The 14,249-nt window shown below is 35.7% G+C and overlaps 1 protein-coding gene across 11 annotated transcripts in view; it reads left to right on the top strand.

Moving 5' to 3' along the window:
- The window catches only part of RAD54B (RAD54 homolog B), a 107,591-nt gene that overhangs the window by 67,472 nt on the left and 25,870 nt on the right, over nucleotides 1–14,249 (top strand). For 8 of the 11 annotated variants that reach the window (XR_012416529.1, XR_012416528.1, XM_065519449.1 and 5 more), the window contains 5 exons: nucleotides 71–233; nucleotides 4,166–4,391; nucleotides 5,011–5,218; nucleotides 11,019–11,158; nucleotides 13,012–13,302. Coding sequence is in view for 9 of the 11 variants with exons in the window: in XM_065519449.1 (XP_065375521.1) it covers nucleotides 71–233; nucleotides 4,166–4,391; nucleotides 5,011–5,218; nucleotides 11,019–11,158; nucleotides 13,012–13,302 (1,028 nt within the window). In the remaining 2 variants the exon portion in view is untranslated. Of the gene's footprint in view, nucleotides 1–70; nucleotides 234–4,165; nucleotides 4,392–5,010; nucleotides 5,219–11,018; nucleotides 11,159–13,011; nucleotides 13,303–14,249 lie in introns of those variants that run through there. The other 3 variants (XM_073999092.1, XM_073999091.1, XM_073999093.1) reach the window with 2 other exon arrangements.

The following is a 14,249-nucleotide window of genomic DNA, read 5'->3' as shown; positions in this document are numbered from 1 at the left end:
ATGAACACAAGATAATGTTGGTTGCTGAAAAAGTGAAATTACAATACTTGTACTTTTACCATTTTTTAAGATTCCCTCGTTATGCCACGACCAGATAAGAATCACCAGTGGGTATTCAATAAGAACTGTTTCCCTCTTGTGGATGTAGTGATTGATCCTTACCTTGTATATCATCTTCGACCACATCAGAAAGAAGGAATCATATTCCTTTATGAATGTGTAATGGGAATGAGGTAGGAAAATAAATCATTTGTTTAATCTAATCTTAATTTTGATTTAACCTGTAACACAATAATGGTTTTCTAAGAAGATCCTGATAAAACGAGTCCTGAGGGTATACTATGAATTTCAATTGGTAGGAAAGGTGAATAGTGCTTAATGTGTGCATTTATTTCAAAAGTAGTTCTTGATAGATGCCATGTGCCAAACATACTGCTAGGAGGTGGGCATACAGGAATCAGGACCACGGTCCTTACTTTTAAGGGACTTTTAAAGTATTTGAGTAAACAGATAAATGCAATTGGCCTTAATGTGGTATAATAAAAGCTCACTACTGTTATGGTAAAGGGTCATGAGAACAAGTGAAAGAGGCTTTTAATTCTGGTTCTGAGAATTTTTTTTTTTTTTTTTTTTTTGGGAGATGGAGACTTGCCGTATTGCCCAGACTGGAGTGCAGTGGCATAATCTTGGCTCACTGCAACCTCCATCTCTCAAATTCAAGTGATTCTTGCATCTCAGCCTCCTGAGTAGCTAGGATTACAAGTGTGCTTCACCATGCCTGGCTAATGTTTTTATTTTTAGTAGAGATGGGGTTTCACCATGTTGGCCAGGCTGGTCTTGAACTCCTGATCTCAAGTGATCCACCCACCTCAGCCTCCCAAAGTGCTGGGATTACAAGCATGAGCCACTGCACCTGGCTTGGTTATGATAATTTTGGAAAAAGATTTTCTTCTATCTCTACATCTGAAAATAGAAGAAAGTTTCTTCTTCCTTTTTGCATTTTCTGATTAAAGAATAGTAGTATCATCTTTTAAAGATATTCTAGAGGACACAAAAAAAACAGGAGAAAAAAGAATCAAAGGCCCCTGCTAACATTTCTTCCAGTCTTTTTTGTTTGTTTTGGTTTTGTTTTGCCTTGTTTTTAAATGCCAAGCCCCTTGATTTTAAAATTTGTCATTTAAAGGCAGTTGGAAATGAAATTCTCCCCAACTCTAAGAACTCTTTGCCTGATGACAAGTTAAGGGAATACTGTCTTCCAGAAACTATTAACTAGACTCACATTTTCTCCCAAATCTGCTTTTTCTTTCGAAGGTCTTATCCCAATTGGTCTCAGAATCATCTTTGATTTCTTTTCTCTCACATTCTGAATCTAGTCAAACCTGAACTTTTAATTATTTTAACCTACTAAATATTGTTTCCTAATCTTTTCTGTCTTCCACTGCAGCATCTCTAGTAACTGATGTCATAAAAATATCATATTTTATCTAGACTATTGCAATGGCTTCTAACTTATATATTTGCTTCTGATGCTTCTCAGATGTATTCTACTTAAAGCCACCATCTTCAGTTTTCTCTGAAAAACAGTTTTGAACATGGCATTCCCTTATTTATTTATTTATTTATTTATTTATTTATTTATTTGAGACGGAGTCTCGCTCTGTCGCTCGGCTCACTGCAAGCTCCGCCTCCTGGGTTTACGCCATTCTCCTGCCTCAGCCTCCTGAGTAGCTGGGACTACAGGCGCCCGCCACCGCGCCCGGCTAATTTTTTGTATTTTTAGTAGAGACGGGGTTTCACCGTGGTCTCGATCTCCTGACCTTGTGATCCGCCCGCCTCGGCCTCCTAAAGTGCTGGGATTACAGGCGTGAGCCACCGCGCCCGGCCTTTGGCATTCCCTTATTTAAAATCATTCAGAGACTCTCAGAAGTTAGAACAGGGTTTCCCAAACTGTGATCCCTACTCCACTGGCAGTATATGGGACTATTTTGGGGTGGCAAGTGGACAAGCCTTTTAAAAAAATTTGAATAGTAGCATATTTAGTTAATTATTAGAAAAATAGGCTGGGCATGGTGACTCACACCTGTAATCCCAGCACTTTCAGAGGCCAAGGCAGGTGGATCACTTGAGGTCAGGAGTTCAAGACTAGCCTGGCCAACATGGTGAAATCCCTTCTCTACTAAAAATACAAAAATTAGCTGGGCGTGGTGGTGGACACCTATATCCCAGCTACTCAGTATGCTGAGACAGGAGAATCACTTGAATTCAGGGGGCGGAGTTTGCAGTGAGCCAAGATCACGCCACTGCACTCCAGCCTGGGTAACAGAACAAGACTCTGTCTCGAGAAAAAAAAAAAAAAAAAGAAAAATAGCATATTAAACTTTTGGTTTCACAGATAAATTATGCTTAGAATGAGTTTTCTTTTCAAATTTAAGTTAAAAATGAGTTGATTTGAAGAAAAATAATAACATATAGTATCACAGATATGGCAACAAATCATGATAGTAGTCATGAAATCCTAGTGTTTGGGAGATGCTGATCTATAAGATACAGTCTAAACTCTCAAGGATAAGTATACTCATCTTTTGTCTTCTACCTACCATGGTAGCTTCATATTTTTCAGTTCAAGCTCCAACTATATTCAACTGCCTCATTAGTGTAGCAATTATTTACCCTTTACAATTTTGCTCAAGATACATCTTCTCCATAAAGGCTTCCTATTTGCTCCCTTCTCTTTACCATGAAAAGATGAATCTGTATTTTCTCTTTGCTATTCACTGTATCTCATTTGGCTGACATTTGGTCCTTTGTTACCAAATTATTGATCTAAAACAGCTACCTAAATAGTAGCTGTAATTTATGTTGGTAATATTTTTCTCTATACCTTGAAATGGAACACAAATACAAAATTACATATTGGTTCTTAATTTCTACTAAGAAGAAATACAATTAGCTAACAAACTATAGCTGACTCTTGAACAACTCAGGAATTAGGGGTGCTGACCCACTGTGTAGTAAAAAATCTGCATATAACTTTGGGAGAAACTTAACTAATAAACTACTGTTGACTGGAAGCCTTACTGATAACATAAACACTCATTTTACACATAATTTCATATACTATATGTATTATATACTGTATTTTTACAGTAAAGTAAGCCAGTAAAAAGAATGCATGATGGAAACCATAAGGAAGAGAAAATGTATTTACTATTCATTAATAGGAAATGGATCATCACAAAGGTCTTCATCCTTATCATGTTGAGTAGACTGAGTAAGAGGAGGAAGAGGAAGGGTTGGTTTGGTTGTCTCAGGAGTGGCAGAGGTGGCGGAAGAGGTGGAGGAGATAGAAGGGAGGCAAGAGAGGTAGGCACACTCACTTATAACATTTATTGAAAAAAACCCATATATAAGTGGACTTTCACAGTTCAAACTCTTCTTGTTCAGTGGTCAACTGTATACTTATGCATTTTTGTAATATCCTTAATTCCCTTGGACTTTCTTAACTTTAAAAATATAAAACATACACTGCTAAGGTCTTTAGGAATATAAAGTGGCATAAAAATACATGATCTTACTAATAATATCCCTAATAACATTTAATTTTAAATTATATAACATAGTAGGTCTGTAGGATAACAACTTTTACTAAATTATGTGTATTATATCAAGTGTTTAGTGTTTAATTTTTTTATGATGCAGGGAGCTATTTTTGTTGAGGACTTCATTTACTGACAGAATCATAAAATACAGCTCAGTAGGTCTTGCTGATTAAATATAATACAACAATATATTTTAAACTGTTTTGATATCTGAAACCAATAAAAATCACTCAACTCTTAGCGATGAGAAACACAGTTATAGTTAAATTATCCATATGCAGATATAAAATTGGAATTCATTTCTAGCCTCTAAATATGTACATGTAATAGTAGCAGATGATTTAGATTCAACTCTCTAATTTCAGATTTATGTTTTGGTAATTTAGTTGACAATATGTAATGGATATAATTATCAAAGATGCAAAAGATGTGTTGTAAATCAGCTAATAAAGTACTAAAAGAGTCTTCAGTGTCATTAAAAAATACCAGTTTCTGGTTCTTGATGATTTTAAGGGCATAAAATATTTTTCTATTGTGATTAAAGGAAGTAAAATTATTTCTAACAGAATGAATGGCAGATGTGGAGCTATTCTTGCTGATGAAATGGGTTTAGGGAAAACATTGCAATGTATTTCGCTCATCTGGACCCTGCAGTGTCAGGGACCCTATGGAGGCAAGCCAGTAATAAAGAAGACACTAATTGTCACACCTGGAAGCTTGGTGAATAATTGGAAGAAAGAATTTCAAAAGTGGCTAGGAAGTGAAAGGATCAAGATATTTACTGTTGATCAGGTAAGAAACTTGAAAATTTAGCCTTAGTCATTTAAAAAAAAAATCTAGTTTTTCAAATCAGTAATTCAGTTTTTACTTGTTAACTCCCTAACCCTTTTGCACAAAAATGGAGTCTTAGCTTACATTTTGGTTTTGAGTTGTTATGAACTGAATGTTTGTGTCCCCCAGATTCATATGTTGAAACTCTAACTTTCAGTATAACAGTATTAGGAGGTGGGCTTGGGAGGTAATTAGGTTTAGATGAGGTGGTGAGGGTAGAGCCATGTGATGAGATTAGTGCCTCTGTAACAAGAGCAAGAGACACCAGAACTTCCTTTCTCTACCACGTGAGGATACAGTAAGAAAGCATTCTTCTGCAAGCCAGGAAGAGGGCTCTCACCAGAACCCAACCATGCTAGCACCCTGATCTTAGACTTTCCACCAGAACTGTGAGAAATAAGTGTCTGTTGTTTAATCCACCCAATCTATGGTATTTTGTTTATAGCAGCCTCAGTTGACTAAGACAGAAAGAGTTAACATATTCCAGTTCTTAATAAGTGACTGTCAGGAATAGGCTGCTTAAATTTGATTTCATATCATTTCTCTTCCTGATTTTTAAAATACTATCTTTTTTCCTCAGGACCACAAAGTTGAAGAATTCATCAAGTCTATATTTTATTCTGTTCTTATTATCAGTTATGAAATGTTACTTCGTTCCCTGGATCAAATTAAGAATATAAAATTTGATCTTCTAATCTGTGATGAGGGGCATCGTTTGAAGAACAGTGCCATTAAGACAACTGCAGCCCTCATTAGCCTTTCTTGTGAGAAAAGAATAATTCTAACTGGTCAGTATTCAGTTTGGGGAAGATATTTTGGAATTTTTGCCTAGTGAACATACAGCCTTGTACTATGATGCTTAACATTCAAATAACTGGTGGTATTGGATGGAATTTATACTAATAAACCTGTGTTAATTGACTCTTAGTAGGATTCTGAATCTTCAAATCCATGTGTAATTTTTTGTAGCCCAGACTTGGGGGTTTTTTAGGAATAAACACAATGATATCATGATAAGGAATTTAGGAGATCAGACTGGATTGCTTGTGCTTGGTTCCCGAGTCTGACATAGCTGTAACAACTTGGAAGCAAATTATATAGTGTCTCTGTGCCTCAGTTTTTTAAAATCTCTAAAATAGGGATGATAATACCATCTAACTTAAGTTCTCATGAGGGTCAGAGGAGTTAATCCATGTAAAGTTCTTGGAAAACCACCTGACAGGTGGTGAGTGTTTAATATAAATATCAGTTGTTTTTATATGTATGTGCTACATATGCATGGTTGATTGTTGGCCAAAGCTTCTGGACCCAACTGTCTGGAAAGGTGGGATGGATGGTAAATACAAGAATCCTCTTCTACCTTGTTATTTAAGGCCTAGACTAGCGCAATGTAGCTTTTCTCCCATATCTCATCTTGGTTTTGTATGGCCCTTCCAATCTGCCATTGTGTCAGCAGAAGAAAGAAGAGAATTGTAGTCATTACTAATATTTAAAATTCCCCTATTTTCTACTCGGGGCTTCATTTTCCCTACCATCTTCAACCCTTTTGGAAGGAATGGTCAGGATATAATTATTCTTACTGTGTCATCATCATTTTTTCCTTCATGTGTTGTTTATGCATGTCACAGCTCTCCTCTGAAGTTAAATGAGGAGAGAGAAGGAGTGTGACCAACAACTTGTACCTCTTTCCTATACAGATAGGTGGAAATATGTCCCAAAACAACAGAGAGGAGAAAACTCCTCCTCTTCTGTTCTTACTGTGTTGGGGTGGGGAAGATTATCCACCTTTAAGAAATTCCTCTTCATTTGACTTCCAATTTGTACAGGAGGATTGTATTAACCATTATCAAAAGTGATTTTTAAAATGATCTATACTTTAAAAAAATGATTTTGGGAAATGCTAAATGACCTTTTTTTTTTTTTTTTTGAGTTTAATCACGATGATAAAGACAAAAGAACTAGGGTCAAATCTCATAGTTATACTCCCAGGATTTACTAGATGCTCAACAAATGTTTGTCAATAATAGTGAAGTGGAAACCAAAGAATAGGAAAACTGGTGTTGAATATTTACAAAATGCCATTTTTAAAGGAAAAAATGAGTCAGGGAAATAGGAACCATAATCTGAATGATTTTCATATCTTTGGCTGTTTGAGAAGCTGAGTGGATTCTTTATACTTGATTTCCAATGTGCAGTTCAGATTTCATTACTGGCCTTCGATCTTGAGATCCTTGGAGCCAGAAAAGTAATGGAAAAAAAAATGAGTTAGCTGAATTTAGTAACACTGAGTTAGAAGAGAAAAAGACTGTTTCTTCTTACTGCTTAAGATGGGGGTCAGTATTACTTACTTAAATAATAGTTGCAGATATAAAGTAAAAATGGTTAGCACTAGAAGGGAGGAGAAAAAGAAAGAAAAAAGAAGAGTGAGAAATAAAATTTACTGAAAAGTACTGAAAAAATAAAAGTAGTTTCCTTCCTCACTTGAAAATCAGATAATTTTCTGTAGCAAAAATATATAATTTTATTGATATTCTCAATGATAAGCAAATACTAATTTAACTAACATTCCAAATTAAATTTAATCTGCAGTAGAAAATTGATCTAGGATTTCATTCAACAAGAATGTCTCGAAAGCGACCAGTGAGATAGTTTCATTTGAGACATTAGTATTGTCCTCTGTATCCTTTGTCAATCTTAGCTTGTTTCTGTTTTGCTGTCCATATCACTCTTGCCCCCTGAACTATGAATTTAGGTAAAAACTAGCCCTAACTAACCTTTTTAATTTAGAAATACTCATAGTTGGTTTCTATCTTCTTAGAATTGCCTGAATGAAGTCTTTGCTTTTATGCGTGGGATATTTTACCCCAAGATGATTTGTTCCTTATTATGAAAGTACATGTTTGTATAGGAGTTATGTACAGTGACATATAATTGATAGGTGCTCAATAACTAAGAATCAAATGAAAATGATTTTGATTTTGTTTCCTTGTATTATCTAGCCCAGTGCTTTGGAGTTAATGTTTACTGGAAAATGGTTAGGATTCAGTTTGATTGATAGAGGGGCATTAGTCTTCTAGCACTGCCATAGCAAAAGACCACAGACTAAACAACAGACATTTATTTTCTCGCAGTTCTGGAGACTGGAAGTCCAATATCAAGATGTTGGCTGTTTCTATTGAGGTCTCCATACTTGGCTTGCAGACAGCTTCCTTCCTCCTATGTCCTCATGTACTCTATCCTTTGTGCAAATGTATTCGTGGAGTATCTCCCTCTCTTCTTATAAGGACACCAGTCATATTGGATTAAGGCCCCACTCTTATGACCTCATTTAACCTTAATTACCTTCTTAAAGGTCCTGTCTCCAAAAACCGTCACATTGGGGGTTAGAGCTTCAACATAGGAATTTTAGGGAGACACAGTTCAGCCCACAATAGGAGCTGAATGATTATTATAAGATCTTAGATGCCCTTTCATTATATCATAGAAAAGATAAATCTGAGATTTGAAGCAAAATTCTTTTTACAGACTGAAAATTTAAAAACACACATACTGCTATCGAATGTTTAGAAACTGGAGAACAGAAATCATCCTCCAACCTCACCTCCTTAATTGTTAACACCTGAGATATTTTATTATTCGTACATACACACAGAGAGCATACATGCAAATTATAAAATTCTTTATACGTACATACAAAACACATCTTTTTGCACATACACGTGCACATCAAAATATCTTTCATGTAAACATTTTTCTATAATGCATAATCTTGAGAACTATTCTTACAGTTTAACATTAGGTTGTTTTTAATTCTTTACTGTTATAAATAATGTGGTGATGAATATCTACAAGCATATACTCTTTCTGTATAGATTTGTATAAGTGGGCTTATAGGATTAAAAGAAAAATATAAATGTGTATAAAAAGCTCTCAGAACTTTCTGTGGAGGTTACAGGAGGATATAGGCGTAGGTTATTGACAGTGTTGGGTTGGGTGGTAGATTTCTTTCTTTTTTTTAAAAAAAAAAAACAACCAAAAAACAGAGAAAAAGCTTTTTTTTTTTTTTTTTTTTTTTTTTTTTTGGTAGGGATAGGGTAGAGGTAGGGAAGATAAAGAATCCTTTCATTTTCTCAGAAGTTTCTTTTCCATACTCTTGAACATAGTCTTAGTAAGTACACCAACTTGACTTGAAAAATCTTTAGTTTTTTCTATTTTTCTTCTACAGGTTTTACCTAGTCTAGAATTAGAGCACTGAAATAGCAAATGGGGATCTAAATTATCACTAGAAAGCAATGTGACAGACTCTTATAATGATGCTATACTATACTATTGGTTCTGTCTTGTAGCCATATTTCCCTTCTCATCTTTTTTGCCCCCTTCCTTATTCTTTTCTCTTCTTCTTTTCTGCCCTAAATCCTTTTTCCTGTTCCCTTCTTGTGTTCTGCTTTTCTTCTTTTGTCCAGTTTTGCTTTTGCCTCTTCCCCTCATATATCAGTTGGGATGATTTCAGATGCTGGTAACAGATGATCTGAATCAGATGTGCTTATTCCCCCGTATAACTGGAAGTCTAAAGGTAGGGCAGGCTACAGCAACCCAACATTGTCATCAAGGATTCTGGTTCTTTATATCTTCTGCTCTGCCATATTTGGTGTTGGCTTCATCCTCAGGCTGGTAGCAAGTGACTGCAGCCGTTCCAGACATCACAGCTAGATGTGATGATATCCAAAGGAGAACAGGACTGGCTCTTCTTGTGTCTCTATGTTTAAGAGTGTTTCTCTATGTTTAAAAGCCCCTCTGTGATGACTTCTCATGTCTCATTGGCCAGGACGGGTCACATGCTACTGATGAAACCTCTTGGTGCCCTTTCTAGCTCTCCTTTTCTGGGCTGTTGTATCTATTCTTTAGCTGCTGGTACTATTGATTAAACAAATGAGAGGAGCCCCTTCCCTTTCTGGAGAATTATCTTTGATTGAATGAGAGCTGTATTCTCTATAGTTTGCTATCAATGATTGACTGATTTAGGGGTAAGCAGCAAATGGCAGCTCCCTTGCCTTAGAGTAATTTCAGGACCAACGTTATGGTGCAGTTTATGCTCTAGAGCTCCCTGTAATTTAGCTGAAGCTGAGGCCATTCTTGCTTAGTTTCTTCCCCTACCATTTTCTGATTCCATTATTCCCTTTCTCCTGAGAGCTCTCCCTCTGTAAATCACATGCAAACAAATCACTGTCTTAGGCTCTGCTTCCAGTGAACCCAGTATGAGACAAGAACCCTTGTGTATGTCAGTCATTTGCAAAGGAGGGGACAGAATTACTATGATTGACTTAATCATTTGGGGTTTGATGAATATCTGAAAGCCAACCACAGTGATCCTTCTACCGTTCTTTCTCTTCTTTCCTATACTCCCCAATCTTTGTTTATCATCATCATGCATATTCTTTTAGAGGCTTAACTGAATATATACCAACATAAATGTATTTTTCCCAACTCTTTCAACGATGTGTCTAAAAATTTAAAACTGACTAGATGTGTTAAATTTTAAAAAATTAGCAATTGCTGGTCCAACCTGGGGGTACGGGACCCATTAAGCTTTAGGGAAGTGATTATTAAATTCCTTGACATTAAAAAATTTATGTCATCCATCTTAGTGAAATAAATGCATTTTTATTTACTTTTCACATTATTTATATTTTTGGACAACATTTTCTAATCTGTTATTTGAAAGCCAGCTGAAATTACATTGTTTGTGCTGATTTATATGTTCTTTTGGCACTATTATAATTATTGAAACATGCTAATGTTTCTTTGAAAATTAGCCAAAAGCTATTGCATACTATATGTAATATATAGAGGGTATATTAATCCATTATAGTCTGTATTAACCCTTTGGGCAGTGAAGATCTTAATTTGATCTGATAACTTTGAAAGGTAGTAATAATAGGTGCCATTCAATGAGTGTCTCCTGAGTGTCAGGCATTTTGCTGGGTACTTCATATCCATTGTCTCTACTTTTCATTATAATTATTCTGGGAATTTATTATCTTCATACTTTTATAAATGAAAAAAACCCCTGAGTTTAAAGGACTTAGGCAGTTTGTCCAAAGTCACATAGCTATAATAACAGTAACAATTACTAAAGTTATAGAACATTTATTGTGCTCTAGGCACCATTCAAAGTATATTATATGGATTGACTACTTTGATCCTCACAACCCTAGAAAGACTATTATTATCTGCATTTTACAGATAATAAATTGGTGTAAATAACTTTCGCAGGGTCACTCAGGGAGTAAATGGTGCAGTTAGGATTTGAACCTAAGTCAGACTCCAGTGAGCCTGCACTCAATCATTATGCTATACTATTATGTAAGAATTTAGTATGCAACTAAAACTAGAGTTAAAAATTTATGTGGTGATTAATATTTTTTTAACTTGCTTTGACTGCTCTTTCTTAGTTTTAGGCCATTTGCTTGTATTTATTCCTTTTAGGGAATAAATTTCTCCAAACTTCCATTGTGGTTTTGTTATAAACCTGAGATCGTGATTGTAAAACACAAACTTGACCTTTTCCTCATTTTTGTCTCTCTTTAGGTACTCCAGTTCAGAATGATCTGCAAGAATTTTTTGCATTAATTGATTTTGTAAATCCAGGAATATTAGGCTCTTTGTCATCTTATAGGAAAATATATGAAGAACCCATCATTTTATCGAGAGAACCTTCTGCTTCTGAGGTATAATTTACTCTAATAAATAAGTTTTTAAAAAGCCATATGTCTGAGGAAATTATCCATAACTTCATATTATTTTGATTTAGAAAAATCAGTAGTGTGAACTCTTTCTTTTTCTCCACAATCCTTCATTTCCTGCATTCCTTATTTTAGAATATGACATCACTTGTCTAAAATTCATGAATAGAAACTTCACAAAGAATTATGACAATAAACATATAAAAATGTTCATCCTTACTAGTTTTGAAAAAAGTAGAACAAAATAACCAAAGTGATTTTGTAATTTTCTATTGGTGTGTGTTTGTTTATTTAGAGATGGTGTCACTCTGTGTTGCCCAGGCTGGCCTTGAACTCCTGGAGTTCAAGTGATCCTTTTGCCTCTGCCTCCCGAGTAGCTGGAACTGCAGGGGTACACCACCTCCCCAACTTGGATTTACTAGTAGTAGCAATTGTAGACAAGAGTCTCCTATTTGGAATGTAAATAGTTGGTTGGAATGTACATTGGCACAACATGGGGAAAGTTTGGCAATGTATATCAAAAGCATTAAAATTGTCTATATCTTGTGGCCTGACAATACTCCTTTTAGGAATTTATTATAAAGAAATAATGGTAGGTTTATTTAAAAACTTAGCTGGCCGGGTGTGTTGGCTCATTCCTGTAAACCCAGCACTTTGGGAGGCTGAGGTGGATCGCGAGGTCAAGAGATCGAGACCATCCTGGCCAACATGGTGAAAACCCTGTCTCTACTGAAAATACAAAAATTAGCTGGGCATGGTGGCGGGCGCCTGTAGTCCCAGCTACTCAGGAGAATCACTTGAACCTGGGCGGCAGAGGTTGCAATGAGCTGAGATCATGCCACTGTACCCTAGCCTGGCGACAAAGTGAAACTCCATCTCAAAAAACAAATAAACAAAAAACCAAAAACTAAAAACTTAGCTATAAGGTATAGGGTGACCTTATGTCTACAGAAAAAAAAAAAAAAAGCCAGATGTGGTGGCATGTACCTGTGGTCCCAGCTACTGGGGAGGCTGAGGTGGGTGGATTGCTTGAGTCTGGGAGGTGGAGATTGTAGTAAGCTGAGATCACATCACTGCACCCCAGCCCTGGGTGACAGAGTGAGACTCTGTTTCAAAAAAAAAAAAAAAAAAATGAAATAAAAACTTAGCTGTAAGGATAAAATATTAGAAACCGGCTGGGCACAGTGGCTCATGCCTATAGTCCTAGCACTTTGAGAGGCCAAGGCAGGTGGATCACTTGATGTCAGGAGTTCAAGATCAGCCTGGCCAACATCATGAAACACTGTCTTTACTAAAAATATAAAAATTAGCCAGATGTGGTGGTGTGCACTGTAATCCCAGCTACTGAGGAGGCTGAGGCAGGAGGTTCCCTTGAACCCGGGAGGTGGAGGTTGCAGTGAGCCGAGATTGTGCCACTGCACTCCAGCCTGGGTGATAGAGTGGGACTCTGTCTCAAAAAAAAAAAAAAAAAAAAAAGAAGAAGCAAACTAAGGGAAACACAAATGGGAAACAAACATTTTTAAAGGTAGGACAATGGTTAAATTATGGTTTACATGTTGTATACAGACTATATTTCATTGAATCTAAGATTCTACCAATTATATATCATTATTTTATGTTATTTAGGAGACTGTGACTTCACTTAATTAAATGGTTATGCTAAACATATAAATAGATCATGGTTGGTTTTTCTGTCCCTATACTCATATTTTATTTCTTCTTTTAAAATTTGTTGGGAAGCAATTAGTAAATGGTTTATCATTATGAAATCTTTAATGTTCATTTTAAGTGTATTTTTGTCTATAACACTTTCATTTAAGTCTGCTATTTTTCCACAGGAAGAAAAGGAGTTAGGAGAAAGAAGAGCAACTGAACTTGCTTGCCTCACTGGACTCTTTATCCTTAGAAGAACCCAAGAAATTATAAATAAATATCTCCCACCTAAAATAGAGAATGTTATCTTTTGCCGACCAGGAGCACTACAGATTGAGCTTTATCGAAAGCTGTTAAATTCTCAGGTTGTCAGGTTCTGTCTTCAAGGGTTGTTGGAAAATAGTCCCCATCTAATATGTATAGGAGCTCTTAAAAAACTGTGCAATCACCCCTGCCTTTTGTTCAACTCTATAAAGGTAAGTGCGTAGTGTCTGAAACTATGTCAGGAATATGGTTCTATAGTATATGAATCTAAGAGGGCAGATAGGGCTAATTTCTGAGGTTGCATTTGTGGGTTTTCAAAAAGCTCTGCAGGCTATCTAGCATGGTTCTGCTGTAGGCTTATCCAGCCTTTCACTTGTTCTTCAGAGCATGTCTACTTTCGTAGAGCTGAAGTAGGGTTTGAGGTACCACCTTCTACAGTTTGTGGCCAATCCCCTTTGGTACCTTATCTAATGCTTGGCCATGGTCTCCCTTCCTATTTTATGTTAATATAGTCTGTCAGTTTTGTTTGTTTGGTGCTAACAAATGCAAAATTTGCCATTAAAAATAATTTTTTTCCCTTATTTTGAAAGTGATACATGATTGTTGCATAAAATTTAGAAAATTCGGAAAATCACAAAGAAAATAAAAATCATCTTAAGCTCAAACCATGGAAAAATCACATTTTGGTATTAATAATATTAGTTAACAGTTATTAAGCACTCATTATACACAGGTTGAGCATTCCTAATCTGGAAATTAGAAACTCAAAGTGCTCCAAAATTCAAAACTTTTTGAGTGCCAACATGACATCACAGGTGGGCAATTCCATACCTGATATCTTTGCTTTCTGATGTTAAGTGTGCACAGACTTTGTTTCATGTACAAAGTTATTAAAAATACTGTATAAAATTACCTTCAGAGTATGTGTATAAGGTATATATGAAATATAAATGAATTTCATGTTTAGACTTGTGTCCCATGCCCTATATATATATATATATATATATATGCAAATATTCCAAGATCTGAAAAAATCTGAAATCTGAACCACTTCTGTTCCCACGTATTTTGGATAAAGGAGGGTCAGCCTGTACCAATCACTAAGTACTTTATTAGTGTTATTTTATTTATTATTTACAAAACTCTATGGAATAAGTAA

The sequence above is a fragment of the Macaca fascicularis genome, chromosome 8 (assembly GCF_037993035.2).
Source record: "Macaca fascicularis isolate 582-1 chromosome 8, T2T-MFA8v1.1".
NCBI lineage: Eukaryota > Metazoa > Chordata > Mammalia > Primates > Cercopithecidae > Macaca > Macaca fascicularis.
The sequence above is the reverse complement of the archived record's forward strand: the minus strand, read 5'-3'. Positions and strand labels throughout refer to the sequence as shown.